This window comes from Gastrolobium bilobum, unplaced genomic scaffold (genome assembly GCF_033153095.1).
Source record: "Gastrolobium bilobum isolate Gb01-03AN ecotype WA unplaced genomic scaffold, APGP_CSIRO_Gbil_v1 utg17648, whole genome shotgun sequence".
NCBI lineage: Eukaryota > Viridiplantae > Streptophyta > Magnoliopsida > Fabales > Fabaceae > Gastrolobium > Gastrolobium bilobum.
In genome coordinates this window covers 41,588-69,436 of record NW_026898409.1, presented here as the reverse complement: position 1 = coordinate 69,436, position 27,849 = coordinate 41,588, and the positions used below count along the sequence as shown (strand labels likewise).

Sequence of the window (27,849 nt, the reverse complement as noted above, 5' to 3'; positions counted from 1 at the left end):
CAACATGAAATTAATAAAATTTATATTTAAATAACATTAGCGGAACAAAAATTAAATATATTGATTTAAAATTTGCTTATATTTATATTATTATTTCGATCTTTTTAAAGGAAATATTGGTTTTGAGGACATTTTTCCCTTATTTCATCGTAACCATTGACTGCAGATCGTACGGCTGAGACTGTTTTGTCTCTCGACGCAAATTGCAGAGGAGGCGCGGCATTTACTCTAATAAAAGAAAAAAAGGGGAAAGCCAAGTGCTCTTTGCTTCTCTTCACTCTCTGCAACGGTGTCGTTCTCTTCTTCTTCGCTTAGTTCGGTTCGTGCTTTTTGGGGGGGCAAAACGCGTTTCAGCTGTTGCCGTTTTCTGCAAATTCAGATAGGGTTTCGCTTGAGCTTTGATCTCTCTCCCCATCTCGCCGTTCCTTTCTTTGGATTCTTATATCGAATTGCTGCATCTGAATTCTCGGTTTCGAAGGGAGTAGAAGTAAGGGCTTTTTTTGAGTTTCGTTGAGCGCGCTGCTGGTGCTGTTTTCAGTTACTGGCTGGTAATTGTTTTGGGTCTTTGGGTTCCATTTGAAATCAACTTGTGTAGTCGAAGCTGTGTAATTACACCACTTATTATTGTTGTCGTTGTTGTTGTTATTAGTTTTATTATCTTAATTATTGTATTTGAGCAAAAGGGGCTTTAGCTTTAAATTTCTTGTGTTACTTTTGAAGTTTTTTTTTTTTTTTTTTTCAGTTTAATTAATTTTCATGACAGTAATTCCCGTTTACCTCGTATCTGGGAGGCTAATTTTGTAGTAGGGTTCAAAGAAATGAAGAGTACCATATTGAATTTTAGTTGTTTTATTTTCTTCTGTTATGGGCATCTCTGAACAGTTATCCTGAACTGCACCACGCCGTTAGGGTTGGTGGGACAAGCTGATTTGGTGATTTTCTTCCATGGTTGGCACTGGATGTGGACATAACTTGAAGCTTTTGGTTAATTAAATCATTGAGCATTGTTATGGCCAAGAGTAGGCTTTCTGGTGGTTATTTTGGCAATGCACTAGATACTGCTGGTGAATCAGAGGGATCTGGTACCTCAGGAAGAATGGACACCGAAATTACTGTTTCGGAGGACTCTAGTATCCCCACCAGGAAATGTATTAGTTTGAATTCAAGCCGCCGTGACCGAATTGGTGTTCCCATGCAAGTTCTCCCCTTGTCAAATTTGTCACCTTTTCAAAGAAAAGATCTGGTAAGTCGGTTAAGATCCGAGCTTGAACAGATTCGGTTGGTTCAAAAGAAAGTTGAACTACAAAGAACGAATGGTGTTACATTGTCGTCCTCCAGTGATATTCTTAGCTGTAGTAATGGCAATAATGGGCATCGAGTGGAGAATTCGAGAAAACCATCCATATCCAATTCTGTCCCAGAGAATAAATTGAAACCATTAGGTAAGAGTCAAAAACCTCGTGGATGGAACCGTGGCACTTCTGGAAAATTTGAGTCTGCAACAAGGACTTCTTCACCAAGCACTGTGAATACTTTGTTGATGAAAGATTGTGACTCACTCTTGAAAAGATTGATGAATCACCAGTATGCTTGGGTTTTCAATACCCCTGTAGATGTGGTGAAGTTGAATCTTCATGACTATTTCAGTATCATTAAGCATCCTATGGATTTGGGTACAATAAAAAACAAGATAGTTGCAGGAGCATACACAGGCCCATTGGAATTTGTTCATGATGTGAGGCTTACATTTTCAAATGCAATGACCTATAATCCACGCGGGAATGATGTCCATTTAATGGCTGATACCCTTAGCAAATATTTTGAAGTGAGATGGAAAACAATTGACAAGAAACTGCCAAGAACTGATGTTCTACCTTTGCCTGCGAAGCCAGATACTTGTGAAGATGTGGAAAGTACTAGACCAATGCCTCCTTCAAAAAAGAGGAAATTTGCCTTATTGCCACCACAACCGGAAGTTATGCTACCTGCTAAGAAGGTTATGTCGGATCAAGAGAAGCTTAATCTAGGCAGAGAATTGGAGTCTTTAATGGGAGAAATGCCTGTCCATATCATTGATTTCTTAAAAGAACATAGTTCAAATGGTAGGGAATGCGGAGAGGATGAGATTGAGATTGATATTGATGATCTCAGTGATGATACACTGTTCACATTGCGAAAGCTTTTGGATGATTTTTTGCAAGAGAAGCAAAAGAACAAAGCAAAAGTTGAAGCGTGTGAAATAGAGGTACCTCCCAGCTACTTAAACCTTTCATAAATTAAGCTAGTATCACATTTTGTCTAAAGTATACTCATCCCTTTCCACAATGAGATGCCAGTCTTAAAATACATATGATTTTACTTCCCTTTATCTATTTTTCTGTTGCAGGTGTTGAATGATTCTGGACCAAGCAATTCCTCATTGCAACCATTTAAAGGTGATGTGTGTTTGTGTTTGTGAGCAGGTTTGAATGCATGCTCTATTTGTTTTTTTATTTAAATTTGTTCCACTTGTAGGTAATGATCCAGCTGATGAAGAGGTTGACATTGGTGGAAATGAGCCCCCTGTCTCAAGCTATCCTCATGTGCAGATTGAAAAGGATACAACTTCCAGAATAAACAAATGTCTCAGTCCAGGCAGCTCCAACGGTAAATGAGATTTGGATTTCTCTATGATGCTTTTGAATACTTTGAGTAATCTGTGACTGTGGGTCTTTATGTGAAGAGTCATATAAATGCGGGAAAATATCTTATTTTTTAATTCAGTTTTTCCCCAGATCTAGCTTATTAGAAGGTGTCAGTGTGATAAGAATCATTCGTAATTTTATAATTTTGCTGTGAATTCATGGGATAATCAATGTAGCTTTGTTTCTTAGTAACTGCTGTAGCGGGTATCAATGCATCAGAGCATTATAGGTATTTTGGGATTAAAGTTAGGTAGAACGTGCAGCTGTTCTTATAGGGTACATGCCAGCAATCATAGAGCATAGTTATTAAATACGGGTAGCGGCAGGAAGCAGCAGACCCTTGAAAATGCTATAGCACCATTGAGGGTAGCGGTAGCGCAATAGTGGAGTCCTATACATGAACCTGTTATATAGATATACAACACATATAAGTGCTAAAAAAGAAGGGCTTAAATTCTCTTTTGCGTCAGAAATGTTTTCAACTCTCCTACTGACACTTTGAAGTGTGTTTGTTTTTTTTCTTTTTTTATAAAGAATGGACCCCACCGTTTTTCTATCAACAGGAAAATCAACGGTCTCTCCTATTAAAGGAGAGACATAAAACCCAAAAAATAAACTCTAAACCGTAATTAAATATATTATCTTTCCAAATAAGGATTCTAAATACTGTTGTCAATTAAAAGGATCCAAACATTGTCAATTGAAAGGATCTAAATATTGTCAATTACAATATTTCATATTAAAATTCTCAAAAAGAACTAATTGGAATCTTCACTTTCACCATCTCAAAAAGGATCATGCATCTAACGAGAGTTAACCACCTTTAGCAGGAGAACTGTATCTAAATGATTGACTATACCTCACCAAAAGAAAAAAAATAATCTAAGCAAGCAATGCAAGGAAGCCAGAGAGATAGTAACTCGGTTATGCTAACAGCATCATGAAAAAAATCATATAGCATGATAACAAAATAACACAGAAGAAAAAAATGTTTCTCGATGAAGTGAGTGTAAGAGTGAGTTAATAAGTTAAAAGGGTGTTTTTGGTTACAAAAACCAAAAGAGAAAAGGTGAGTTAAAAACCAAAAACAAAAATTAGTGTAACCAAAAACAAGAGAACAGAACAGAGAGTTAATAAATTAAACGTGTTTCTGGTTAAGATTAATAAGTTAAATGGTGTAAGTGTAACCAAAAAAAAAAAAAAAAAAATTAAAATAGAAGGGAACAGATAATGAGAGAACACAGGGACAAGTGAGAACAGAGAGAGAAGGTCACTGGTTGCCGTCGAACGTCTCTGCTCGCCGTCGCTGCTCGCTAGTCGTCATCACTGGTCACTGGTTGCAAATGAGGGAGAAAGGGAGTCAAGAAGAAATCTTGACCAAAGTTGTGAAGATCGAGATCTTACCGACGATCGGAAAGGGAAAATATCGTAAATTGTGGGATTGACATGGATCATAAGATCTTACATTCCTAATTTTAATTATAAAGTAATATTTTAAGTGAGAGAGTCTCATACTTTAAGTATTATATTAAGCTTTTTTATTTAAAGTAAAACATGATATATCACTTAATCCTTAATGGATAATTTTGAATTTTCTGGTTAGTAAAATAAAAAAATAATATTCTTCCATTGTAATAATTTTATTATTTTTGATATGCCATTATTATATAGTTGAACTTAAGTTAATATTATTATAAAATACGGTAGTTATAGTGGATTCTATAAAAAATAATAATTGAAGGGTAGGTAGTGAGTCTAGTGACCATCACAATGCTAGTGAATATTAAGGTACATTTATAATATCATTTCTTTATTTTTTATTTTTAAATATTTAAATGAATAAAATACAGCTTTTTATGTCTATCTTAAAAGTAAAGGTTGAAGCGTACTAAGTTAGAATATGGTCCACTATGACATATGACTAAGAGAACCAATAAAACAAAATTAAAAAGAAAAAGGATATGACCAGACCAAGTTTCAACCACAAATTGTAGTCATAGTCTAGAAGTAGAAGCAGAGGCAAAGAGAAACCTCAATGGAGGTCGGTGGGTGCCGGAGGGAAGATGGTGATGGAACTGGTGTGAGCTATGTTCAAGTCCCTGAAGCTCTCCTTTCCATCCCCATCTTGCAAAGTTCCCTCTTTCCTCGTGATAGTTCTTCACTTTCCAAGGCCTTATCTGTGTTTATTTTTCTCTCTGATCTCCAGTCTCCAGATTTCAACTGTGGGGCTCTTTTCGCAATCGTTAGAATGGTGGGATGTTGGATCCCACCGATTGAACAATTTTACTCGTCGATCTCACACAATCTTAGTGGAGGGCGATCTCACCTGCGATTTGGATCGCTAGGATGAAAAAAATTGTAGGATCGTATGATCCTACGATCTTAAAACGTGATCTTGACAACAATGGTCTCGACTAAGGGGAGAGGGTGGGTTTAGATACATTAAGGGTTAAAAGACTAAAAAGCCCTTGAAGTATGACTACTACAAATTTAAAGTGAGGGCAATTATGGAAACTTGTCCCCTTTCACTATAACGGCTTATTGCAATGCGATTTTCTGCAAAAGCAGCTGTTACGGCTGGTACCCTGAAAAGACGCATTGTATGGAGCCGCAACGCGCTATTGTACCGCTATAGCATGCTATTGATTACCCTGAAGTTGTGGATCTACTTTCTGAAAACATGTCAAATTATACTCTTTTTGTGCCCGTGCCTAGTTATATGGTTTCTGAGGCTGAAATTCTTTCACACGAGTATTTTAATGAGCTGTGTCTGTTTAATGATAAGAAATGCTTTCTTAAATTTGTTTCGGAAAAAACAAAAAAATGGATTTCATGGTAAAATGTTTCCAATTTATGAACAAATAACCACTGAAATCATTAACTATATTCAAAGAGTGGTTGATGAGTAACCACTTATTGACTAAATTAACCACTTGTGTGGTTTCTTGTTCTTAAACTGGAAATGTTTTTATAGTAAGAATTCCATTTTTGTACTTTTCCTTTTGTTTAAAAAAAAATAGTTGCAATAAAAAAAAAATTCATATAGTTATTAGTTATCATTATGTTATTATGTTGAATATCTATTTCTGCTTGAAGTTCTGCTTTGCCTGTTTACAAATCTATCTTTCTATTTTCATTCTTGTCCTGAATTGTACAATATATACAAGAGGATCAAGCTATCCTTCAATTTCATATTCAGTTGTCTCTTTAGTTATTATCATATCTTTAGAAAATATTGTCCGAAGCATTGGGGGATATTGAAACAAGGTATTGTATTTATATAGTTAAGCTGTATCTAGCCAAGGTAAGACATATTAGCTCCGTATACCAAATGTATCAGCCAGTAAAAATTAAAAAAAAGAAAAAGAAAACAGAGGATATTCCGTGGATACATATCTAGGTGTATTGTACGTGTATCAGTGATAGATATGTGTATGACACCAACACTTTGCCAATTTCGGAGTATTTGGGCTTCACAAGTTAGGTCTTACCAGGATTGTTATCTTAAGTCGTCACATTTCTTCTATATGGTTGAATTGAACTTTAGTAATCTTATTTAGGAAGAGGAAGTCGTGCTAGTCTGTAGTTTTTCTATAAAATGTACCAGTTGATAGTATTGCAAGATGCGTGCCTGAGCATAGTAGACGTATATCCTCTTTCATTATATGTGTTAGAAATAATATTAATTTATTTATTATTATTAGAATAGTCTAGATTGTGGGCTTGGCCCATTAGGTCATTCCGTTAGGTCTTTTAGTCTCTATAAATAGAGAGCCTCCTTGTACAGACTTACACACTTGAATATACAATATATTTCAGATTCAATTTGGTATCAGAGCTCTCGATCTGAGGGCTCTGCCTCCGCATATATATCTTTTCCTTTCTTTTTACTGCCGTGCATCATACCGGCAACCATCCTTTCACACCTAACCCTTATTTAGTCACAAATTTTTTGTCCTCAACCTCGTATCATCAGGAAAAAGATCGTCAGCCTCCGTTCATCGCCGGAAACCGCCAGAAAACCACCGTCCGCCACTGTTCACTGCCGTCAGACTGCTTTTCCGGCGACTTTTCTGACCAACCACCACGCGATCAGGAGCGGCTCAGGGAGGCGACCCTGTCTGTCCAAGCCGCGTGTTGATCGGAGCATCCACGCGCCGCCACGCGCCGGTGGAAGTCTCCGGCGGCCGAACCACTGTTCCGGCGCGTGAGCCACCGTCCGGCCACCGTTCCAGGCCGGACCACCACCATCTTGCTCGCCACCTCACCCTCTTTCCAGATCTGGTCTCCGTTCGTTGTGGGTCCCATCCGTTTGAAAGATATCAGTGAAAAACCCGCTGTTTGGACACTTTTGTGCAACGTTTTTGTGCGATTTCTTGCTTTCTTGTAGTTCTTTTCTATTTTCTGGTCATCTCCTTTTATTTTGTGATGGAGGGCTCAAATAATGCCTCCAAAAACACGACTGGCATCATCTCCGGTACTACCCCATCTCCATTCTTTTCTCGGGCCCGTGATTCCAATTGGAACAGTGGACGCGGTCGTAGACGTGGCCGCAGACAAAGGCCTCGTTGCAATTATTGCCAGAATCTTGGGCATTTTGAAGAACGCTGCTATAGGAAGTACCCTCATTTGAAGCCACCGACTGCCTACTTTGCTCAAACTGATGTTACGCCACCTTCAACTCGATTAGTAACTCTTTCAAGTGCCGACTATGAGGCACTTCTCAAGAAGGTTTCTTCTCAGCATCCTACTCAAGACACTGGTAATCATGTTGTTTGTTTTTATCAATCATCTCTTGGACCCTGGATAATAGACTCAGGTGCTACTCATCATATTTGTGGTAATAAAGATCTCTTCACTTCACTTTCTTATTCTAATAACCTACCCCCTGTCACTCTTGCTGATGGCACTAAGGCTCCTGCTCGTGGAATTGGGGAAGCCAAACCAACTCCTCTTTTAACTTTGAGTTCAGTTTATTATATACCTGGCATTCCTTTTAATTTAATCTCTGTTAGCCAGTTGATTCATTCTCTTTCATGTACTATTACCTTCTCTAAACAATCCTTTTCTATGCAGGATTCGGGTACGGGGAAGACGATTGGAGCAGGGGTTGAGTCACGAGGTCTCTACTATCTGATTGCACCACCTTCTCCAGTAGCTTGTTCTCTCACAGAGTCTCCTGAGCTAATTCACAGCCGTCTGGGTCATCCAAACCTCTCCAAGCTTCAGCATATGGTTCCCTTTTTATCCAATCTTAAGTCTTTAAACTGTCATTCTTGTCAGCAAGGAAAACACACTCGCTCCTCCTTTGCTAATAGAGTCAATAAAAGAGCTGATGCTCCTTTTTCTATTGTTCATTTTGATATTTGGGGTCCGAGTCGAACAACGTCTGTTTTGGGTTTTCAGTATTTTGTCACCTTTATTGATGATTTCTCCCGTTGCACTTGGGTTTATTTAATGAAAAATCGTTCTGAGTTATTTTCAATTTATCAAAAGTTTTGTGCAGAAATAAAAACTCAATTTGGTGCTTCTATTCAAATCTTGCGCAGTGATAATGCAAAAGAGTATGTGTCTCTTGAATTTTCTAAATTTCTGGATACACAAGGGACGATACACCAGACTACCTGTCCTCACACTCCACAACAAAATGGAGTCGCTGAACGTAAAAATAGACATCTAGTTGAAACTGCACGTACCCTTCTCATTCATATGAACGTCCCACTCCGTTTTTGGGCATATGCTATTATCACCTCATGTTTCCTTATCAACCGCATGCCCTCTTCTGTGCTAAACAATGATGTTCCCCACAGTATTTTGTTTTCCGGAGCACCTTATCCTCTGCCTTTACATATTTTTGGCTGTACTTGTTTTGTTCATGATCTTACTCCAGGTAAAGACAAGTTGACATCCAAGGCCTTCAAGTGTGTTTTCCTTGGGTATACACGTTTTCAAAAAGGGTATCGTTGCTATTCTCCTGATCTCAAGCGTTATATCGTTTCTGCTGATGTCACTTTCCTTGATCAGCAGCCTTTTCACTCTACTCCGTCTTCAGTGTCCCAAGTTGATCAGGTCCTCCCTGTTCCTTTTCTTGACTTGTCTTTACCAGCTGCAGGTGACCCTATTCCAGAGGAGCAACCAATTACCTCCATATCTGCAGATCGTCCTCTCCTCACATACCAGCGTCGTCAGCCTGCACCTCCTCCGACTTTGCCTCTTGATGACTCATCGCCCTTTCCCGTCGGCTCTTCTCCTCCGGATCCTCCATCAGAGACTCCTCCCATTGCCCTTCGGAAAGGTATTCGATCCACTCGAAATCCTCATCCCCTTTATTCTTTCTTGAGTTATGACAGACTTTCTTCACAACATTTTACTTTTGTTTCTAGTCTCTCTTCTGTTTCCATCCCTAAAACCACAGGTGAAGCACTATCTCATCCAGGGTGGCGCCAGGCGATGCTTGATGAAATGCAGGCACTTCACTCCAATGGCACTTGGGATCTTGTTCGTGCTCCTCCCGGGAAGTCTGTTGTTGGTTGTCGATGGGTGTTCACAGTTAAAGTTGGTCCTGATGGCACTGTTGATCGCCTTAAAGCTCGCTTAGTGGCCAAGGGATACACACAGATCTTTGGTCTTGATTATGGGGATACCTTTTCTCCTGTTGCTAAGATGGCTTCTGTTCGCCTGTTTCTTGCCCTTGCCGCCATTCATCACTGGCCCCTTCTCCAACTTGATATTAAGAATGCTTTTCTACATGGTGACTTGCAGGAGGAAGTTTATATGGAGCAACCACCAGGTTTTGTTGCTCAGGGGGAGAGTTCTGGAATGATATGTAAACTTCGGAAATCTTTATATGGCCTGAAGCAATCTCCTCGGGCCTGGTTTAGCCGCTTTAGTTCAGTTGTTGAATCCTTTGGCTTAATCAGAAGCAAAGCCGATCATTCTGTCTTTTATCGGCATAGCTCTTCTGGCCAGTGTGTTTATCTCCTGGTCTATGTTGATGACATTATCATTACAGGCAGTGATCAGACTGGGATTGATCAGTTGAAAGAGCATTTATTCAATCAATTTCAGACCAAAGATCTTGGCAGACTTCGATATTTCTTGGGGATCGAAGTTGCACAGTCTAGGCGGGGCATTTCCATCTGTCAGAGGAAGTATGCACTGGATATCCTAGATGAGACTGGCATGTTAGGCTGTAAACCCATTGATACACCTATGGACCCCAATGTTAAGTTATTACCAGGACAGGGGGAGCCACTGCCAGATCCTAGTCGCTACCGCCGATTAGTTGGAAAATTGAATTATCTTACTATGACAAGGCCAGATATCTCCTTCGCAGTGAGTGTTGCAAGTCAATTTCTTGATTCTCCCTGTGACTCCCATTGTGATGCAGTTATTAGAATTCTCCGATATATTAAAAAGGCGCCAGGAAGAGGTTTATTATATACAAATAAAGGGAGTTCAGAGATCTCTAGTTATTCAGATGCTGACTGGGCAGGTTCTCCTTCAGATAGACGATCCACCTCAGGGTATTGTGTTCTCTTCGGAGGAAATTTGATCTCTTGGAAGAGTAAGAAGCAAACTGTGGTCGCCAGATCCAGTGCGGAGGCAGAATATCGGGCAATGGCAAATGCAACCTGTGAGCTCATCTGGCTGAGTCAATTGCTGAAGGAACTCCATCTCTGTGAACAAAGGCCTATGAAGCTCATTTATGACAACCAAGCCGCTTTGCATATATCCTCTAACCCAGTCTTTCATGAGAGGACCAAGCATATAGAAATTGACTGTCATTTTGTTAGAGAAAAGATCCAGTCAAGGGAGATCGAGACAGCATTTGTCAATTCTAATGATCAACTTGCGGATGTATTCACTAAAGCTCTTAGAGGTCCTCGAATAGATCATATTTGTAACAAGCTGGGAGCTTTTGATATATACGCACCAGCTTGAGGGGGAGTGTTAGAAATAATATTAATTTATTTATTATTATTAGAATAGTCTAGAATAGTCTAGATTGTGGGCTTGGCCCATTAGGTCATTCCGTTAGGTCTTTTAGTCTCTATAAATAGAGAGCCTCCTTGTACAGACTTACACACTTGAATATACAATATATTTCAGATTCAATTATATGCATATGGATTATGTCAATTTTCAGAAAAATAATGATGAATTTCATGATCAGGTTCATGATATATGACAATAGTTAACAAAATATTTAATAGATCATAGGTTTGCCACTAACTGTTCATAGCATTTTAAATTACATTTTCTTTTTGCATATACGTAACATTTATGTTTTTTATAAGAGTATGGCTCTTACCTTCATCAATAGTCTTCTCTGGGTTGCATGTGCTGTTACTTTGATGTTTGAGGTCCATGGTATTTTCTAGGAACGATTTTCCTGTGTTTCATTTTGATGTTCAATTGGAAAGCTTTTTATGTTAATTAGTGGCTATATCTAATGTCTGTATTGCAGATAAGGACTCTAGTAGTTCTTCTGATAGTGAATCTGATGATGTTAAAGCAAGTCCAGCAAATGTAGCAAAGGTCTGGTTTGAATAATAAGTGAAAATTTGATTTCATAATTGCTTAATTTTGAATGTTAAGACTATGATTGTTTAATTGCTGATGCTGTTTTGAACCCTGCCTATGGATCTTTGCTACATAATATAATTAGTCAACTGGGCTCTTCTTCAGGTACCTGAAAATCTGAGTTCTGAAGCTCAGTTAGATGAAAAGACCAGGGCAGCTGATACTCTTGAAAGAAATCGTGAGTAATTGTTCTTTGTTTGTCATTTTGTGCCACTTAAAAGGTGATAGAGTATGATCTGCAGTTTGGAAAAGAGTGCCATCTGTGCAAAAACTTGAATACTCCCTCGTATTTTTTGTCTCCTGTTTGTGTTGTATGGTTTCATATTCTTCATGGCTTCTTATCTTCTCTGTAATATAATTATGAGTTGGATACTCTTCAGCGAATGTTATACAAACTGTGCTTTCTGGAATCCTGCTACTGCAAGATAATTTATATTTAGCATAGATCACAGTGCGGAAATTACCCTTGTTGAACCTTTTTTTTTTTAATTTTTTTTTTGAAGATCCATATTGATTATTGACGTTATAAATATAGCAGATTGTATAAATCTGCTCTGTTGTTGCTGTTAATTCTTATTGACAATTCCAAGGGAGTTTATTTGAATTATAAGTTTATCTTAAGGTAAATAATAGTGGAATTTGTTATGACATATGAAGACTGAACTTAATGTAAATGTTGTGAGCTAGCAGCATAAGTCAGTAATTAGGCCAGCACCTATATTTGCCCCTGTGCTATTACTCTGGTGACTTTCTGAGTAATCATGCTATTGGATTATGGGGAGGTGGCATTTGTAATTTGATAGCTTTAACTGAGATTGTTTAATTGGCTGAACCCTGGAGGAAATAGCTTCATTAGAGAAGGACCAAATAAAAGGTCAGATTAATTATGAAATATTATAATAATCCCAACATAAAATACCGGGATTGACTATTACTTAATAGGAATAAATGCTTGATTGTTGATGTGCTCTTCATATTGTTGTTGGGGGAAAATAATGCTGAATTTCGGAATTTTAAACCTAAATGGTATTTGAATTTCTGGATTCAAGGGCGTGATTTGCATTTGTCAAGACCAAACTCTCCATAATCCAGCAACATTGTTTTTTTTCTCTATGCATTTGTCAAACTTTATTGAAACGGAGCAGTATTCTTAGTAGTTTGAAAGAATATCCAATTGAAGTAGCAAAGGAAACAGAACTGTTTTGGTTGCTTCTTCTTCTTCTCTGTGATGTTGTAATTATGAGTATTAAAGTGCCTTGGAGCAGCGATAATGTTGCTCTTGGTGATTAGAAAATCATGGGTTTGAGTACGGGTAACAACCTTTTTGCATTTTTGCAAAAGTAAGGCTGCGTACAATTGACCCTCACCCCTTCCCTCATAAGTTGGAGAGCCTTGTGCATCGCGGGATTTGCCCCTTTTCATATAAGAATGATATAACGTGAAACCATCTATGTTCTCATTGAGACGTTCCAAACTTGGATTAGGGGGTTATTACAGTACTAATATTATTAATCTTGTGATAAACTTATCTGTACTTGCTAGCCTTGAATTCTTCTAGCTGTTCCTTTAATATTATCACAATTAAATTTCTTGGTCATTGCTAACTGTCTTTGACTCCTACCCTTTATTTCTTCCAGAATCTGTTAGTGGCTTAGATCAACTCGAGGATAACTGTAAGCATAAGCCAGGTTCTTTTGACTCTGATTGCCATCAAGATGGTAAGTGTGTGTGGTTTACGGAAGATATTGTTTTACTGTTATGTTGGATAACTACAAACAGATTATCTTATTAACGTTGTAGGGGACAGTGGTCCAACTGAGAGACAGGTCTCCCCTGGTAAACTTTATCGAGCTGCATTATTGAAGAATCGATTTGCTGATACTATCTTGAAAGCTCGAGAAAAGACACTCACACAAGTAAGTCAAATCATATATTTAAGATGCATGGAACTTACTCTGCTTGTATTATCCTTCTGATCATTGTTGAATCTGTACATGATTTGGTTCAATTTAATTTGGCTGATATCAGGTTGAGAAGGGAGATCCTGAGAAATTGCGCCGGGAAAGGGAGAAACTGGAGATGGAGCAAAGGAAAGGTGATTCGGGCATCATATTTATCTTCTATTATTTATCTTCTATTATAAGTGTTATGTACCCATTACTGATTGTTCAACTGAAGTGCTAACCAACCTATCTGTTGATTCAATTCTTTTGTCGAGCAGAAAAGGCAAGGCTACAAGCAGAAGCAAAGGCTGCTGAAGATGCTCGAAAGCGGGCAGAAGCAGAAGCTGCTGCAGAGGCCAGACGAAAGAGGGAGCTTGAGAGAGAAGCTGCACGACAAGCATTGCTACAGGTAAATAAGCAGTCTCTAGTTTGCTGAAATATGTTTGCTCTGGATTTTATTGGAGCATATACTGGCATCTGTGCAGATGGAAAAGACTGTTGAAATCAATGAGAATTCTCGATTTCTCGAAGATTTGGAAATGCTTAGAGCTGTACCTGCTGAGCAATTGCCAAGCTCTGTAGATGAGACTAGTCCTGATCATTCTCAGGATGGCCTGGGTAGTTTCAAATTTGGGAGTAGCAATCCCTTGGAACAACTGGGATTATACATGAAAGTTGACGATGAAGAGGACGAAGGAGAGCCACCCTGTGTTCCAAATCCTGTAAATGATGTAGAAGAGGGAGAGATTGATTAAGCAATGCACATTTTGGATGATCAATCAGAGGAGCAAAATACAATTAATTATCTTGATCACGAGAAAATTTCCCAAGCATTTTAGTTCCCATAATGCGTTGATACATCATGAATACTGAATAGGACGGAGCATATTTTCTTGTGGCTGCATGACAAGTTGGCAACATAGGATCGGTTTGAACAGAAACCAAGGTACATCAACCTTGTTTTTCCAATACGCTAGTGGTTATAGCATCGCGTCCCTTCGTCTAGATTAAGTTGTACAGAAGATAGGTGAAGTAGTCTTTGAATCTGTGAACGTTGAAGTAGGTCCATTTTCTAAATACTCGTGCTTGTATTTGCGTTTGGCTATTTTCTCTTACTATTAGAATTTTGTTTAAATTTTAAAGTCTGTTCCATCTTCAGAACGCTATAACCGTAATGAAATGAAATTTTAAAGTAATCTTCACTTCCGTCTCACAACTGTATTGCTAACATCTCTAAAATGTAATGAAATTTTCTTGACATGTTATCTTATTTGGACACCACAAATACATAGTTTAAGGAACTATCATCATATGCGTTGAAACCTCACCTTGAAGTGATTTTTCCTACAAAGGCCATCTGACCAAAACACATTTCACTTCGCATCATCCTCATAGTTATAGCATAATGAATGGTTCATCGCATGCTTTCGCCTATAAAAAAAAGTTAGACTTGATGCTCATATGTTGACAATTTGATCAAGGCTTTCAAATCCCTTGAATGATTTTGGAGATCATTTGTGTACATCCTTTGTTGTCACAAACTTCCAACTGCACTTTCAATAATTGATAAACTTTTGAAGGGCTCACATTTTCTCTTCATAGGATTATAGGAATACAATACATTCTTATGAACATTGCTTATGGTTGCTGACTTTATGAATTAACTTTCTAGTTGCGGCTAATCCATGTGTATGACATTCACAAAATCGTTCGACTTCATATTTTCATTCTGCTGTACTCTTCAAAAAGATCCACGCATTACATACTTCGCTTATTAAACTTTTTTCATCAAGGAGCAATTCAGCTTGTGCTATATTTTTTTTTTTTGCTGTGAAACCTTCTTTTGAATAAAGTCCACTTTGCACCATTTTTATATTTTGTTTTAGATGATTTTGTGTATACTAAAACCAGCAGCATGTGCATACCTATAAAAATTTTCTCTCTTTCGTCTAGGGTATTAAATACGTTGCCAATTGTTGGTTTCAATTCAAAATCACATATAGGAGGCTCCTCCAGTGTGCTCATTGGATCATTTAAGCCAATTGATGGTGTAGCTAGATTAACTTTATTATTACCAATCTCCATGAAAATACTCCTAATAAATAAAAAAAGGTCAATTGTATTAGTAAATTATAGTCAAGAAAATATATAAACAGAAAAAATAAGCTCAAAATATAAATGAATTGTATATTATATATTCAAAAGAAGATAATAAATGAAATAGTAAGTTAGCTAATTAGGAAAGTAGTTCCTAATCTAAATCTAAGGTTTGAGAATCGTTTTTTTTTTTCCGGGTAAAAAGAATCGCTTTTTTAAACTATCACGTAATAAGATTATTCTTCGTTCCAAGTCTCATGAAAAGCTAATGGTTATCTCACATCAAATAAATTAAACATAGGTAAAGAGAATTGATCTCACCAGTCTAAGACAGGATGAGCCAAATTACACATGATTGAAGGTTGAAGATTATGGGCCTTAGAACTATAGTGAGTTAGTCTGGAACTATGATGGAATGGACTTCTCCTTGGATTGGTTGTGTTGTGATTCTGGCGCAATGGAAGTGAGTGGGGGTACCTGTAAAGATACTCCGGCGCTCAAGTCAACATCAATGCGAGATGTATATAGTTTTAACTAGGAGATATGTACCTGGGATTGATCCCTCTGTATTTATAGTATGCTTTGTGCCGTCCTTTGTAGGTGGCATATTTTCTTATTGGTAATTTAGAGTGGCTGCCTTTATCACAGTTGTTATGTTGTAGGCTATTCCTTGATGAACAAGTCTAGATGTTAGCCAATTTTCGTAGAGTGGTGGCAAGCTGGAGCTGTCTCATCTACACTAGTTCTCATGCGCGGTGGACTTTATGGGATCTCTATGTCCTTTCTTAGTCCTTAAGTTTTGCATGGCGGCTTAGTATGATAGTTTGCGCAATGTGTCTATCCTGCGCAATAAGAGTAGTCTGCACGATGTGGACATTGCGCCCATCGCCTTGGCCTCATGGGCCTCTAATTATTGGGCCTATACGTTATCCGGATCAAGAAGGTTCGTGCTACTTCTATAAAAAGAATGATGAATTCTTAAAAATAAAGAAAATAAGTTCTTGCATAAAAGAAACAGAAATTAGAGCAACAACGTGCAATAACAAGAATGAACTCCACCATCAATCTCTATTCTTTTTTTTTTAGTTGAGAATTGGTGGGTAACCTATCATTTTTTTTTAAACTCTGTTTTCAGTTTGGATGCGGATTAAACTTGTAATTACATTTTAGGATTTAAAGATGTGATGATTTGATTGTGGTGAAAATTTGGCAATAAATTATCCTGCAACTCACGTGCATTGTAGAGTGATGGAATATTGAGACTTGTAAGCAACACTTACCACTATGTTACAAGGATTTTGATGTTAAAAGACAAATATTATTATATTATTGTATTATTATATATTTTTATATAAATTCAATTTAATCGGTTGAACTAGTAACCTAGCAATTAATTTCGTAATTTGGTTCTTGAATCTCATATCTTAAACGTGTCCAGGTGTAACGCCTTTTCCGGACCGGCGTATTAACCATACTTATGATATTAAGCTCAGTTATAATCATGGTAATTAAATTAAAATACGGTACACTTTTTCTTTTATAAATCACGTTTTCGTTTTAAAACAACTGTATTCAAAATAATTCCCTTAAAATGATCATAATCAAAATCCAAATACGGAATATATATTCTACTGCTTAAATATCACACAAAGAACATACAAAGAATGCTAAGTGGTTCCCATAAATCAACGAAGCAATGATACGTTATTACACGACGTACCAACCTTATATAGGTTCGGTTTTGTTAAAACTGCACTTAACATGTTATTAATTTTCCATATTCTAGTATGTTAAACTAGACATTACAAGTTTTCCAACGAGGTATCATAAGCTTAATTTGGATTTCTACAACTCCAGATATCTTTATCGTAAGTTTACTGCTCAAAACAGTCAACATACGTCAACAGCGAGAACTGCACTGCTTTAAAGCGTTGCATACTGCAGTAAAACCACTTAACTTTTTTCTCTCAATTTTGAATATGTTATAGTTGACATCTAGACCTTCAATTTGATATATTATAAGCATTGTTTCGATAAGAAACAAAGGAGTTATGAATTTTCTAAGTTAACAACTCTTGCCGTCAAATTCACTGCAACTAGGCAGCCAGCAAAATAGCAAAACTGCACCATGTTTTTACACTCATTGCTGTCCCATATTTTAGGATATTAAAGCTTACATCCTAAGCTTCAAAATGAAATCTCACACATCTCATTTAACAAAGAATTGAATGAGATATGAATTATCAAAGTCATACACACAACACTTACGTTTTATTATAAATTTTGACAACATCTAGAAATTTCTCAATTCCTCTTAGTTCTGAACACCTGATTGACACAATACTTATTCCATTTTAATCTCATCAAAAGATGGCTTCGTCCCATTTACTTTAAACTACCAAACCATATTTACTTGTGTCCGTTAATCTTTACAAAAAATTTACATAGGCAACATAGGCCTCTCAAAAATGCTGTTTCTACTAGTTATCACATCAAAACATATATACAGAGATCTCACAAAACATACATCCAAGCAACTAGCAGTCCAAACATAACTTTAGTCTTCAACAACTGGTCTTTTACCCTTATCTTATCTTTCACTTTGGAAATACCTGAAATATATCCCTATAACGTGGGGAGAGATAAACTCAATAAGCTCGGGGTTTATGGAGAAGTCTCCACCCACGAGTTCACTTCCTGCATTACATGTTAATTTCCAAATGCAGACATACATCATATATTCTCAGATAATACATTTAAGTCTTTTAATCTTTCTTACCTTTCATTAAATTAATACATATTAATTTACAAAATATAATTCTATTGTTTTTCTTAACAAACAAAACTTTCACAAAACATATTTCATAATTTCATTCTAGCAATTATATTCAACTAGAATTTACCTTTTTCACATAATCAGACTTCACATCAGAAATCAGAACTTACATCAGAATTATCCATATCAAAATTATTTAGAATACATCATTTCACAATCATCAAAACACATAAGAGCTTATTAGAACATATCAGAACACATCAGAATATCAAATATTTATGTTTTGTAGAAAAATCAGAATCAATTGAAAATCATATACTTTCATAATCATATTTATTCTCAGAAATTCCACAAGATCTATCCTTTTTATGGAAATTCTCCACTTGTACGACCAAATTATTAAATGGCCTCGTACTGGAATTCTCATATACATATTGTATATATTTATCACAATACTCTTATTTCAAATCACAATCCTTCATATAAGTGTATTATAGCTATACATCATTCTAATTTGTTATCAGATTCCTCACAATACAACAGTTTACCTGCTGGTAACAGAATCATCACAGTACTTAAAGCACCTCTAACACAGAATTTCAAACACAACTATAATCAAAGAACATATCAGCAAAATATATTAAATCACACAAATCATTTCAAATAACACATCAATCAATTTTCACAAACCACTACAACATGTAATTTACAAATTCAGGTTCAACATCATTCATTAGTGAAAGCGGAAAAACATGCATATTACATCTATTGACCTGTTATTCACAACAATCATACATAATGCACATGTTATCAATGCATCAATCATTTAGCATGTTAATCATAGCAAATCATACAATATCACATCGTTTCATCCATCAAACATAACATAGTTATTTATAGTAAATTAAATCAATTCATATAGAATCAGTATAATTAATCATCAATCAAAAATACATAACACCATACACACAACCAAATACCATATACACATCAACTTAATTACCCACTTGGTAATCCTTTCGAATTTTCTTTTTCCTTGACTTCCAATTAACTTTTAATTAACAGTTCATGCCATACCACACAAGTCTTAACCAAATTTCTTACCATGACTTTGGACCCACATTTTTAGTTAGTTAATCACTAACTCAAGTAAGTACTTATCACTTAATTAAGGCTTAACATACCTTAACACCACTTAAAACTTACTTGATTTCACAACACAAACATCACACAACCTTTAATTAATTTTAATCAACATGCCATGATATTTAAATCATCATGGCCGAATTGCATATCATCAAAATTATGCATCTTTATGCATTCTTTTCTTTCAATTCCTTAATCAAATTGACATACCATTCAATTTAATTTATAACCACTTGATATTAGGTTAATTTCATGTCACACATAAACTTTACACAATACTTTAACTTATACTCTTTCACACACAATTTATGTACACTTTATTAGTGTAACTTTCTTTACAAATTATCATGTTTGCAACTTTACATGATTTGAAATTCAATGTCCATTCACTTTTATTTTTCTTTACATAGTCATATTGACACCTATGTAAATTCATTTACTTTCTTCACATCAAATCCAATTAAACTATGTTCAATCTTCATTCTTTTTACCAATTGAATATCACAAAATATTTAATTGTCAAGTTACATAAATTTAGGTAATTTAACCTATGTTGGCCGAATGTAAACATGTCATGATTCTCTAGGATTAGCCAACTTAAACACCTTATAATCCACATTCATTTACACTACACAATTCATTAAACACTCTAGTTCACTTAAATAATCATTACTTGACATAAACACCTTATGTTTTCCAATGACACTTATTTAATTTCTATGTAATCAATTTGATTTCTTATCAATGAAAACCACTTCAAATCTTATTTAAACATACACTAGGTACATTTTAGTTAATTTTACACAATTAATTAACAATCCTAACTAATTTAATCCAATATGGCCGAATGGCCTTAATTAATTTTTCATAATTTAATTTCACATTTTCCAATTGATTTTTCCTTAACCACACATCGTCAAATTATTTTCTACTCTTAATTCCATTATTACATTTCATCAAACACATGATTTACATAATTAAACTCTTAATGGTCGAATGGTATCTTGTAAAATTACAAGGTTCTTTAACTTGTTTTAAACAATTTCAAGTATAGTTTTACATAAAATTAACATATAACCTCAAAACAACTTCAAACCACATCAAATAACATCAAAAAATCATGATCATCATAAACCCTAATCAAACTTTAACCTCATGAAAAATCATCTTCCAATCATCAAAATTAGAAATTAATACCTTGAATGGAATCCTTGAACACAAAGCTTTCTTTTTCACCAATCAATTTCCAAAAACCTTAACTTTCTCTCTAGATGAATAGTGCCAACACTCTTCGGATGGGAGTTTCTCTCTCTACAAAGCCCTTCAAGAAGAAAGAAACATAGATTCAAGCTCACAAGATCAAGCACTATAACTTTTGTGTAATGAGTTTTCTCCAAAAAGTACTTGAAATCCCAAGAACACAAGCTCTTTCTCTAGAAGCTAGGTTCAACCATAGTATAGCAAGATGAAGAAGAGACTTTTGTTTGACACTTACAAGCAATATGGTGACCTGTTATGTTGTGTAAAAATTCACCAAAGTTACTTAAACTTTCACTTTATAACTTTACAGACTTGCTTACTTTCTATCGGTCCTTTAACTTAACACTAGCCTTGTCATCTTTTTTTACAACATTCTAGATCCTTCACACATGTAGAAACCGTCCAACCAAAGCTAAGGTGACTAGGATAGCTTACTTGAAATTTTGACCACTTTAAGACTTTCACACTTAACAACCATTGGTCCATTTGTTCAAGACTATTCAACCTTAATTCTTATTGGTTAGTCAACACTTAACTTTTACCTTTAAGAATATAAAACATACAAGGTCTCAAAGAATCAATCATACATCAAAAATCATGCAAAGAATTCACAAAGTTAAGTTATGTTACTAACTTAGCAACTTTGCATTCAACTTTGACCTAAACCAACTTTCATTGGTTAATAATTTCCTTACTTTGATCAATTTTTAGAAATTAATCTAGACATGGTTCGATCAAGATAAGATCACTTTGAGGCTATAAAATTAATCATAGAATTTAATTACACCATCAAAATCAACCTTTGACTTCACCTTGGTCAATTACCAAATTAATACTGACTTTTCACATAACGACATCTATGTTCCCACATGTACCTTATACTTATCTTAGGGTCTTATTAGACTTGTCTGACATGAACTGTATTCTTAAATTGATTATCATGTCAATTACATGATTTACCGTTTACTGATTACTTGAATACGTGTTTAAATCTCACTTAAACACTTGATTAATTTACTGTCAATTATTTGACTGTGAGGATTATTATACCAAGTTGGTAGTATTTCATTGCTGTTATTGTTTTCTCATTCTTCATTTTTATACTTTCTCTCTCTTCTCTAGTCCCTTAATCATGTTAAGAGAGACAACAATTCGTTCATAATACTCTTTCATAAATTTTTCGATTGTCTCGTGGACACAAGTGTGACACCCAATTCTAATATGAAATTCTAAATAATTTAAATTTGCAGTCTCATTATGTGAAAAAACTTTAGTACTCCCGTCGTAGTGAGTTTAGTGCGACTTATAACACCTCACATTTCTAAAACATATATTAATAAATTAAATATGGATTAAAGGGAAGGATTAGTGAAAATCCTGAAAATTAGGTCAAAATACAAAGGAAGGGTAAAACGGTAATTAGCCAAACACATAACCCTAGGAAGGTAAAATTGAATAGGAGATCTCAAATGATAAAAATAACCCTGGAAATGGATTCAAAACAAAAAATTGAGTGGTTAGACAAGTTTCTAAAAATTCGGTGAATAGTGTTTTTACCGGGTAAAAATACCGCGGTACAGTTGCACCGTAAAGCGTGCCGATTGAATTTTGAGCTCTAGGATTGGATATAAGTTATAAATTGTACATAGGATTAGGAAATATGATTTCTGGCAAAAATTGATGGAAATTAGTGTGTTTGGGGAAGCGTGCCCACGACGCGCGTAACAGCTTAAAACTGCAATTTCTCCGAACGACTGGAAAACTCCGGATTCATCTGATCAAGGGTAATTAAAGGACAATGGTTAATGTTTTAAATTAGAGTTTCTAAATAATTTATGAAATGATGGACGTTTAGTGGAATAGGCGGGAGATTTGAATTAGATTGAAATCGCGTGAGGTGGCGGTGGGGCCCACCTCACTTAAGTGACTTAGTTCACATGGACCAAGTCCACTATTCATCATCATCTTCCCCCCTCTCTCTCTCTCAAGGCCGAGCCCTACCCCCTCCTCTATGGAAATTTGCTTTCAAATCTTCTCTTCCTCATAACTCCTTCAATACTACTCCGAATCAAGTAAAGTTTGTGAGTAAAGTTGTTGGAAATCAGCATCCGAACACATCCCACTGATTAGTTTCTCTTGAAACCCTCTCATTTGTGAGAAAAAGGGAAAAGTCAGCCACGAAAATTGGTGAAATTTTGGGATTTTTGGGAGTTGTTTGTTCAAGCCAATGCTTGTGGATCACTTGGAGGAGTCTTGGGACTTGATTGTAGGTAAGTTTTCACACCTTATATTGGTTGAATTGATAGACCAAATTTTATGAAACCTAGAGCATGTTTGTGTGATTGATGTAGTAAGAGAGCTCAAATGAAAATTGTGTATTAGATAAAAGTAGCTTAGAATGATGCCTTAGAGTGATTGATGTCATAAAAATTATTGGTGAAAATTGAGTTATAACTTAGGAAAATTTGAGTTGAAATGCCATGACTTTGTGGAATTGAGATGTTATGTGATTGTGTAATTGAGTTGTTGAATAATAGTATGAGTTAATAGTAGGATTGTATGGTGTATTGAATTGTTGAATTGGATTGGATAACCTTGGTTGGTGAGCTTGATGGAATTCAACCATCTTGGAGAAATTGAAGGGTGAGGTTGTAAAATCATGCCATGGATGTATTGTGTTGTTAAATGGTATTTAGAGGTGTTGTGTGATGAATGGATGCATGGAAAATCAAAGGAAAAATACTTGGTTTATGTGGAGTTTGCAATTGGACCTAGCGTGGAATAAATGGAAAAATGGTGTTGTGATGATGTAGGATGGAAAGTGGCACCTAAAATGGTGTTGTGGTAGCCTTAGAATGCTAAAGAAAAATAAAAATAAAAATCAGAAAAATATTTTGTAAATTAACACTAGTTTGGCCGAACCTACCATGTGTTGGGAAGAAAATTTGACGTTTTGTGATCTTGGTGGATTCACCTTGTATTGATGATCTTTGTGTGATCATTGTAGGTTGCCTCCCGCGGAATTGAACTCAGAACCGTGAGCTTGGTGGGTTGCCTTTGGTCCCGGACTAAAGGGATTTTGGTAAGTGCTCTGGAACCATACATGTATAGTTGATAAACTTGCATGTATTTGGTTGAATGGAAATTGAATTGGAAAATGTCCTCTGTGTAGGCTTTTCTGTTTGTACCAAGCTCGGGAACATATTGAATTGGGGCTGGAAGAAGGAGATTATTCAGGTAATCCCTTAGTACTGAGGTTTGATCCCCGTGTGTGCTCCACCATGCCCGTTGAGGGTAGTGGTAGGAGGTGTATGTGGATAATGTAGTATAACATGTTCATGCATTAGTGTATGTTTGTGGTACATAGGATGTACCGAGTCTCTGGCCAGTAGACAGTTGCCTTCGGGCGTTACGGACTTCCACTAGATAGGTCTCCATGAGGGAGTTCTAGTTGACCTGGGGTCGTGGTGTGTGGTCCATAGAGGAGCACACTAGGAAGTCTCAGGTGTATATGGATGGAGGGTGCCTTGGTTGATGTTCTGGGAACAATCCTTGGTTTGAAACCCGTAGGCTATGTGCCGAGGCCAATAGGCCGGACGTTGTGTGGTATTGGCATTGACCATTCCAGCTTCGTCGTATTTTGTTTCCCTATGCTTCCCTACTTCACTAAATCCATTGCTTTATCCCGTTTTAAATGTTATATTATATTATTGATATGCATCGAAGTGAGCCATTGGCGGAGTATTCTCCAGAACCTCTGGGTTACTGAGATATATCCGAATATCTCACCCCGCTTTGGGGACTTTATTTCAGGTGGTAGCAGTGGTGTTGGAGCAGCGGGCAAGAAGCTTGTAGGTTGAGCATGAGAGCTTGTACCCTTTTGCATTTTGGTGGCCTTTTGGCCTAGGCTAGACTTAGGACATGAACATTATGTTGAGCTAGGACCATTCATATTGTCATTTTGTTCATGTCTCCTTTTGGTTAAGTCTAGTTGTTATTTATTATGTTTCATTTGAGATTTATGAGGTTGTAATTCAAGTTGAAAATTGTAATATGTCCATTGGAGATGATGTAATTTGCATTATATAAACTTGATGTAATATTGAAGCATGCTATATGATGAAAGGGCAATAGGCCTATTCTAGGATTGGATTTATGTTTTATGCCAAAGAAATGCATGCAAAGGAACAAATGTGATTGAAATGATTTAAGAATTGATATTTAAATTGTTAAGTTATAAAGTGAACCAAATGATATAAATTGTGAAGGGTTGTATGAGCACCAAGGCATTGCTGGTCCTTGAGTGCCACCCATGATTATTAGGTACAAAATTGAGGTTAGATAACACACCTTCAAAGGTGAGATTTATTGGAAAAACAAAGGAAACTCTGGCGAAATTTCTAGAAATTGGCAGAATTTGAATGAACTTTGGCAGAGCATATCTCCCTCCACAAATGTCAAATAGGGATGTGCCATACGAAATTTTAAAGCTTGAGATGTCAAATACCTTGTGTCTAAATTTGAGAATCAAAGGTGAACCACACTGCCCTGTAGAAGCCTGTGAACACGGAATGTCTAGAACGCGCCTGTGCAGGGGCTGTTTCTGGCAGTTTTTGGGAATTTTATTCCCGCTTCGTTTCTCAGTCAAATTAGGTGTATGATATGTCAAATTGAAGCTTGGGGTGTCTAGTTTACAGTATAAAAATTTAAGAGAAATTGGTTGAGTGAATTTTCCAGAATCGTTGATGTTGTGAGGGATGTTTGGAACCTGTTTGAGGTTGGCTGTCAGATTTGCTTGTCCAACTTCAAACGATGATATCCAGAGTAAACGAGAACTTTATGACTCGTGTGATAGCTTGTTACAAAGTTAATTAAGTTTAGAATAACATACTGAAAGAAGAGAGGTTTGCGGCATGCGGTTCGTCCACATTAAATTAAGGACCGAACCATGTTTGGGTAGGTAGAAAACGTAAAAGTGAGATTTTAGCTAAGTGGATTTATAGGAACCCCTTAGTGACTTGAGAGAGGTATTATATGATATTTAAGTAGTTTAAATAATTATTCCTCAAAGAGTTTACAGTTATGGTCACAACTTTTATTTATTATGTTTTATTATTGTTTTAAATGCTCGCGTAATAAAAAGGAAAAATTTACTCGCATTTTTATAAATGAATTGCTGTGATTGTAACTACGCTTAATATCATAATCAATATTAACAATGTCGGTTTACAACGGGCTATTACACGACTCCATTCATTTATCTTAGGATATGTAGGCGGATCCTCGGATCATGTTAGAAAATTTTGTTTTTTACATTTTTGTGTGCTACATATTTAATTATCAATTATACCATGCTATTTAATTATTGGGTTGATTAAGTGATCTATTAAGGAACCCAACTAGATTTCAAAATAAGTATGGATTAAATGAGTGGATAGCCATATTCGCCCAACAAGGTATAATGGGAGCCTTGTGAGCCCAATGATAATGAATCAGGAAAAAGGTTATGGTTCCCAATATGTCAAATCAGTTAGATGATTTTCTCCTCCCCATAAAGAAAGAATTTTTGCATACGACACTCTGATGATTTGATCGAGGAAGACCATCAATCCCAAAATTCAAAGGCATTAAGAAACTACCATCGTTGCGATGGAATCAAGTATGCTTTAATTCCTTTTTGATTCCTTGATGATCCAATATGATGTATCTGGGGGTTTGCAGTGATGGTTTTCACCATAGGATATTAGGAGAATCTCAATTATTGGTATTAGAGCCTTAATCATATTGAATCATTAGGGTTTATTGTTTAAACTTTTGAAATTTACATAAAGAATGAATCTTTTGGATAGATTAATAAGAGTTTGTTATTTAAACTTTTGAATCTGCATAGAGGTGGAATCTTTGGAAGAATTTGGCTTTATAATTGATGAAGGTTCATTGTTGGAATTGGAAATTTGAATGAACAATGAATTCTTTTAGGAAATTTTGGACTTGTGGTTTGAAAGAAATAAATTTTTTTTGGTATTTGGTTTTGGGGTGTTCTTAGATTTGATATTCTTTGTTAAAAGCCAAATATGAAATTTTTAGGAATTAATTATGATGATGTTTTCATATTTAGAACTAAGGGAAATGTAATTTTCTATTAGGTACCTGGTCCCTGCGCACTCATCTATAGGGCACCCAGGCGGCCAGGATAAAAAATTTAAAGGATCAATACAATCAATCTTATATCATTCAAGGGAAAGGTTGATTGTATAACTCTAAAATTAGTTTGTTATTTCTTATTACTTGCTTTTGGAATTAAGTATGGTGGATTTATCAGCTACAAAGATGTTCAAATTCTACAAAGTTGATTTAATTCCAAATGATTTGTCACTTTTATATTTATTGTTTATGCAAAAAATGATCAATCCAAAGGAAGGTTATTATTTGGCCGAAAATAATAAATATAGTGTGGTTATATGTGTATCTATTGTTTATGCAAATAATAGTCAGCCCAAAGGAAGGGTATTATTTGGCCAAACAATGGATGCACTTGTGGTAATAAATGTGTGACAATCATAAAGGCATTTCAATGTGAACAATAGTCAGCCCAAAGGAAGGCTATGGCTTGACAGGATTAATTGTCAATGTTTGATTACTACACGAAGAGTACAATTTGCAAGTTGATATTTCTTGTTTAAGGACTAGATGTTAATGTTATGCTAGGTATCTTGTTGATGAACCCATTTTTCTTCATACTTTTGGTCAATATCACGTATGTATATTGTGTTGTTTGATTATATATATGATATAACATTAATGTTGAGCATATTGTTCTCTATTCAAGTTGCTTCTACTGCTGCTAATTTTTACTACTTAAGTGAATGTGATCTCTATGCTGCACGGGGAAAACTTCAAGGTGTGGAAAAATAATGTAGAAATCGTTCTCCGCTGTATGGATCTGGACCTTAAGGATGGAAAAACCCATTTACATTGAGGAAAATTTGAATACGAAGAAAATTAAGATGTGGGAATGCTCTAACTGCATATGTCCAATGATCATGAAATGCACTATTCCAGAAGCGTTTCGAGGCTCTATTGCTGAGAGCACTGATGCCAAGAAGTTCCTCACAGAAATCAAGCAATATTTTGTTAGAAATAAAAAGACAGAAGTGAGTAACTATTGCGACTTGGCAAGTGCACCGATCGTAAAGTAATAAAGTGTACCGGAGTACGAGATCGTTCCCACGAGGATCAGAATTTTCAAGCACTAGTTTGCTAATTGCGTTTTAGTTGGACAATCAAAAGTTGGGTTTGAGAGAATGGTGATTGAAAGAACTTAAAATTAAAAACAAGTAGTAGCATGCAATGAAGA

The 27,849-nt window shown here is 35.9% G+C and overlaps 1 protein-coding gene across 4 annotated transcripts; it reads left to right on the top strand.

Moving 5' to 3' along the window:
* The first annotated feature begins 283 nt into the window (after positions 1-283).
* On the top strand, positions 284-14,389 carry LOC133315878 (transcription factor GTE8-like). Of its 4 annotated transcripts, none has more exons than XM_061517556.1 (11): positions 284-487; positions 883-2,245; positions 2,387-2,435; positions 2,515-2,646; positions 11,155-11,225; positions 11,376-11,448; positions 12,908-12,988; positions 13,071-13,186; positions 13,299-13,365; positions 13,492-13,622; positions 13,699-14,389. In XM_061517556.1, the coding sequence occupies exons 2-11, from the start codon at positions 1,010-1,012 to the stop codon at positions 13,966-13,968; spliced, it is 2,226 nt and encodes a 741-aa protein (XP_061373540.1). In that variant the 5' UTR covers positions 284-487; positions 883-1,009; the 3' UTR covers positions 13,969-14,389. The 4 variants fall into 4 exon arrangements, with proteins under 4 accessions (XP_061373540.1, XP_061373537.1, XP_061373538.1 ...); XM_061517553.1 differs by having other exon boundaries at positions 284-548; XM_061517554.1 differs by having other exon boundaries at positions 284-548; positions 743-2,245.
* The last annotated feature ends 13,460 nt before the right edge of the window (positions 14,390-27,849 follow it).